General features: G+C 41.2%; 1 protein-coding gene across 2 annotated transcripts in view; it reads right to left on the reverse strand.

Moving 5' to 3' along the window:
• Window positions 1-5,132, reverse strand: part of si:dkey-5i3.5 (uncharacterized protein LOC565091 homolog) — a 44,275-nt gene extending 39,143 nt beyond the window's left edge. For both annotated transcript variants that reach the window (XM_041203221.1, XM_041203220.1), the window contains exon 1: window positions 4,647-5,132. In XM_041203221.1, the coding sequence (XP_041059155.1) occupies window positions 4,647-5,076 (430 nt within the window). In that variant the 5' untranslated portion in view covers window positions 5,077-5,132. The remainder of the gene's footprint in view (window positions 1-4,646) is intronic.
• Window positions 5,133-6,000: the final 868 nt, after the last annotated feature.

Below are 6,000 nucleotides of genomic sequence, written 5' to 3' on the forward strand. Positions count from 1 at the left end.
CTTGCAGATGGAGGCTGTATACTGACAGAGAGAGGCTTACACATTTGGCTCTATTTTGCTGCTAATCAGCAGTATAAGCTGAAGATGAGAAGCAAACTAATACACAGAAGCAGAAGGCATGCCAACTCTCTTCACCCATACACTAGATGCATCACATCTACCTGTTGGACGCACTAAATGCAATTAATTAATAAAAAATCTGGAATTGTAATTGTGCCAAGAAACTATCATTGTCATAAAAACCCATCTGGTTCACTAATGTTCTTTAGGGAAGGAAATCTGCTGTCCTTATCTGGTCTGGCTGACATGTGACTCCAAACCCACAGCAATGTAGTTGACTCTTAACTGCTCTCTGAAATGGCCTAGCAAACCACTCAGTTGTACTAAACTGCTACAGGAAAATTGATAACAGATGGACTGCAACAGTTCAGGGAGCTGGTTCACAATCACCTTCTCAAGGGCAAAGTGAGAAGGAAACAAATGCTGGCCTCGTCAGTGACACCCACATCCTATGAAAGAATAAAAGAAATCACAATTTATATTGCAAGATCAGTCACTACACTTGGGAGTACATTATTGACCCATGGTCTCATGTTATCCATATGAACATAAAGGTCAGAGATTTAAGCAAGCTAGTATCTTTATTTGCATGAACAATATGAAGCGTAATAATTGACAATAATTACAAAATATATAAGTATAATATATTGAAATCCTATAGTGCCTTTGAATATCTTCTGACTTGGGTCAGTGGGAACACATTTGTTACTGAGTCAGTCTTGGGTCCAGGATCTAAGCACATAATCCAGGCTAACACTTTAGTGTAATAATGCAGGAGTGACACATTGTAGGTGGTGCTGACTCTGAGCTAAGACATTCAACCAAAGTCCTGTCTGTCCTCTCAATGGACATAAAGTGTCCCATTGCACTATTCAATAAAGAGCATAATGAGTTCTTCCCGATATTTAGGAATCAACCGACATCAATTAGAAAGAAGATTATTTGGTCATTTATCTCATTTCTGCTTGAAGGACCTTACTGTGCATAAATTGGATGCTACATTTTCTACATTAAAACAGTAATTACATTTCAAAATTATGTCATTGGCTTTGGGATTATCGGAAATTGTAAAATGCACTACATAAATGTAACTTCTCTGTGACACTTGGTACATTGAAACCAACAAATTGTGCTGTAATGGTAACAATGATAGCTGCTATTGCATCTTCCCCTATAAATGATGCAGTGATCTCAGCAAGTCTGTGCTGATCACACACGAATCTATTCAACAGAATTAAACCAATTTGTTTCTGCCGAAGGAATGAGTGCCAGTCATTCAATCATAAAGACACTTTGCTAATGTGTGTAAACAAAACTGGCAATTTACGCTTTGTGTTAGGCCTGATACAAATTTTAATAGAAAATTTTCCCTCCTTCCACCAAAAAACACCCACCTGAGTGCAAACAATTGGCTATGTTTTAATCAATTTTGTCCAACAAGTTCAGAGAAGTTTTCAATGAGGAGTCCAAGAGGATATGAAGGGCATCAAAACAGAGCAAACTAATGTTGTTTGGATCTGCAACATCTCAGTCCCCCTCGTCTTTTTTACTGTCCTTCATAATTTGGATGGTAAATGGGTCATGCTGAGGGACCGCAGGAAGTTCTGCAGACTGCTTTGGTATTCTAGAGGATGTTGCCGCAGGTGCCCAGCATGACGGGATATCTCCCAGCTTTTCTCAAATATGTGGATGCCTTTCCTCTGCCAAGCACACAGCAGGGCCTTCACTTCCTTATGGTTGCTCAGTGGGTCATTCTCGCTGTAGAATATAAAAATGGGGGTATGGTATGACGTTTCCCAGAATGTCTTGATGCTCATGTGGTAGTGCCTGACTGTGTAACTTCTGAAAAGCCAGAAGTAGAAAAGTGTAGCCCTTCTGAAAAATAGCTGGAGGAAAGGGGGAACAAGCACCTGTGCAATACCTGGAATATATTGAAAATAGACATATTGATATTACATTCATTATGTGTGCATATCCAAAGATGTGCACTTGCTGGTAAGACTAGAACATAAATATAAGGTAGTCATCAATGAATCTAATATGGAATTCAGGAGAAATTTTATTACCCAGAGAACCGTGAGAATGTGGAACATGCTACCACATGGAGTAGTTAAGGTGAATAGCACTGATACATTTAAGGGAAGCTAGAGAAGTACAAGGGAGAAACAAATAGAAAGTTATGCTGATAAGGTTAATGATGTTGGGTGGGAGGAGGTATAACTCTGAGCATGGAGCAGTGGGCCTCAATGCCTGTTCTGTGCTGTATACTCTATGTCAGGTAGATTCCTCAATGTGGAGTCCTCTTTGATTTTCTCCCCAGCCAAGCCCCCTGCTAAAGGTGCTAGCCAGTGTCAGATACAAATTCTTGGAGACCTGGATACCAAGATAATTTGGGAAATCCTCTTTGCAGTTCAGTGTTTGTATTAAAATATAAAAGAAGGGAAATTAAGCATGGGCAATAAATGCTGGCTATGCCAACGATGCCCACATCCCATGAACGAACAAAGCAAAAATCTGCTGCTTCTGTCTTGTCCCCTTCTGACAGTATTTTTATATTCTAGAATATTTTGATTGACTGGCCATGCATAGCTTTTTCTGTGTAATAGGAATATTAATATTAGTAACAGTCATATAGAAATAGGCTGTTCTGCTGCTCAGGACTGTTTGCTTACCCACCTTGGTTCCCTTTAATACCTTTGCCTAACAAAAATCTAGCAGTCTTAATTTTGAAATTTTCAATTGACCTCCAGCTTTGACAACTTTCCTGGGATTCAGATTTCTACTACAGTTCATGCAAAGAAATGTTTCCTGACATCATCCCCCGACTGGTTGTGCTTATGGTGAGTTTTACTGGGGCTGTCATATTTGACTGGTGTCCCTGCTCACTGGCCTCACAGATCTGTATGTTAATCTGAGCTGGAATGGAATCGAGTTGTAGTATTGATTTGTAGGCTGCAGCTGAGAACTAGTAACTCAGCCAAATGTCAGCTGTAGGTAGCGCTCTTGCCTCTCGGTCAGAAGATTGTCGATTTTAACCCCACTCCAGAGACCTGAGCACATAGTCTGAGCTGAGGAGGAAGTGCCTACATTATCCAACATATCACAAGTCACTGCACTTCAAGGTTAGTTCATCATGTGAAGGGAGTTGAAATGTTTTGAAGTGATAGGTGCAAAGGAGTTACAAGTCCAGTCATGAATCTTCTCCTTGTTATTCACTCTTTAATTTGTGACCCTTTCTCTATCATTTCTCTCATCCAGAAGGTTGTAGATTCTAATCCCACTTGTGTGGATTTAATAGATCCTACGGCACTATTTGAAAAAATACTATTTCTCCTGGTGTCCTGGTCAATTTTTATCCCCAACTGATGTCAATAATAAATAGATATTAGGTCAATTGAACACTGATGTTTGTGGTAGCTTACTGTGCTTAAATTAGCTATGTATTTCCTATATTACAACAGTGACTACACTTCATGGTGAAGCGCTTTGGGACATCCCAGAGCTGTGAAATGCACAATATTAAGCAAATCTTTCTTTCTTTCCCTGTTATTAATGACTGGTTTCTTGCATTGGGTGTGTGTGTATGTGTGTCAGGTGAGGAGGAGAGGACTGAATTTAGCTGAGATGCTCCCTTCTTTCCAGGGTCAAATTGTCTTCTGGCCTCACACATGAAGATCAACTAATTGAGGGTGTATGGTGATTAATACTTATGGAACTTTACAGCCATGAGATTCAGTGTCTGCAGGAGAGGAAGGAGACAGTGGGTAGCCACTTTGGGCAGAATTGGGAAATTACAGCCAAAATGTGCTTGATATTGCAATTCAATCATTCACAAACAAAACATTTTCATGAACCAGTGGAAATCGGGCAGCATAATACAATGTAATCATTTTTGTTAAAAAGTATTCCTTAATATATTTAAGGGTACTGCATCTGCAAATGGGTTTAACAACAAAAAAATACGTATTTTTAATTAGGGTGTCCAGTCATCCATCTGTGACAACCCAATTTAGAATCACGGAAAATGAGTAATTGGAAAAAACTAAACTAAAGCCTTTAATAATTCCAGCATCCGCAGTTTTTTTTTGTTTTTAAAGCCTTTAATAGTTTCATTGGTATTTACTAGTCAGCTTCATAGTAAATGCTTTTTCTCTGATATGAGGGAATATGCCGATTAGTGACTGTAAAATTAAAAAAATATATAATTTGAAGAGCCTTCCTGAACCAGTGCAATTGGAGGAATCTCACATTCTTGCCCTTCAGCTGTGTCTGGCTGGCCTGTAATGTGCATTTGTTGAATCTCGAACCAGTGTAAAAACTTGTGGAATTCAAACACGAATGTACATGATACAAAAACAAAAATTGCTGGAAAAACTCAACAGGTCTGACAGCATCTGTGGAGAGGTAGACAGATTTAAGGTTTAACGAGTGTACACGATTTTTGGCGTAACACGCTTATGTTTAAATATTTTTTCCTGTGTTGGTTTGTCTGATTACACCTGGATTATGCTGCTATTTCTAGCAGGAACAAGAGGAAACATGAGCCCTGTAATGAACATTTTAAAAAAATGATCAATGTGCCTCACCTTTCGCCATTAGTTCCACATCTCCTACAACCAGACTGTCAAAGATCTGCCCCATAATTCTCGCCTCGAAGCCCGAGTAACGCGGCGCATCTCTCAGTGTGGCTACAATCATCTGGACAAAGAGGAACCCTCCGATGGAGAATGCATGAATGACGAGGGGGTGGGAGGACAAGGGCTCACTGTGGAGTAAGTCCAACACCTCCGAGGCATAGGACAGGCCATACCGTGGCCAAAGGAAGTGCAGAATGTTACTTTCCACAGTCAGGATGTCAAAGCCGTACGGGTAGTAAATCTGCCGGTAGCACTCCACGGCTCGGGGTTTGGCCCCAAGCCAGGGAAAAAGTACGAGCAGAGGCCGAGGAGCACCGGCCACGGCTTTGGTGTTGTTTCGGTAGAGTGTGATGGTGTTGGAGAGCCTTTTTATCACCATGTTCTGAGGAGCAGATTCACACGATAGGATCAAATCAGCCCGCTGATGGAGCAAGGGTTAGGTATGGGGGAGGGGTGGAGAAAATCGGAAAACAGAATTAATGGGAGCACTTTCACAATATTGGTACACGTTAATGTGACACAAGATCAGAATTCAAGTTCATTAAAGCAAACAGGCTAGAGTTTTACTTAAATCTTCAACAACCTCATAATAGTGAGAAATAAAAATACCTGGAAAAACTCAGCAGGTCTGACAGCATCTGCGGAGAGGAACACAGTTAATGTTTCGAGTCTGTATGACTTTTCAACAGAACTAAAGAAAAATAGAAGAGGTGAAATATAAACTGGTATAAGGGGGGTGGGGGGTGGCTGGGACAAGTAGAGCTGGATAGAGGGCCAGCTGACCCCAGAGAACATTGAGGAGTTCAAGAGTGATTACAAAGGTTGGAGAACGGTGAAACCCCTCTGAGTCCCTGACTCACTGGTGAGAAGCGATCATGGAAAATGCAAGGTTTTTTTTATCCTCAAAATCATCCAAAAAGCTAGAAAGGAACAGAGGGAAATGTCCCGACTCCAGAGAAACATGCAGAACCTGCTCCGGCTGCAGTCGATGGGGGTTGATGTCAAGGAGGAACTCCAGGAGGTGAAGAGCCAGCAAGCCTCACTCTTTGCCTCAGATGCCTCCAAGATCATCTTCCATTCCAGAGTCCGCTCTGTGGAGCAGGATGAGATGTGCTTACATTTCTTCCAAAAGCTACACAGAGAGAGCTCTGTGATCAGCAGCCTGAAGGGAGAAGATGGCTCAGTAAAGTCATTGCAGTCTGACATTTTGAGGATCATCAAATCCTTTTATGCTGGATTGTATGATGTGAAGCCCACAGACAGCACGGCCTCCCAGTCCTTCCTGTCCTCTATCACGGAGGTC

This window comes from Carcharodon carcharias, chromosome 13 (genome assembly GCF_017639515.1).
Source record: "Carcharodon carcharias isolate sCarCar2 chromosome 13, sCarCar2.pri, whole genome shotgun sequence".
Lineage (NCBI taxonomy): Eukaryota > Metazoa > Chordata > Chondrichthyes > Lamniformes > Lamnidae > Carcharodon > Carcharodon carcharias.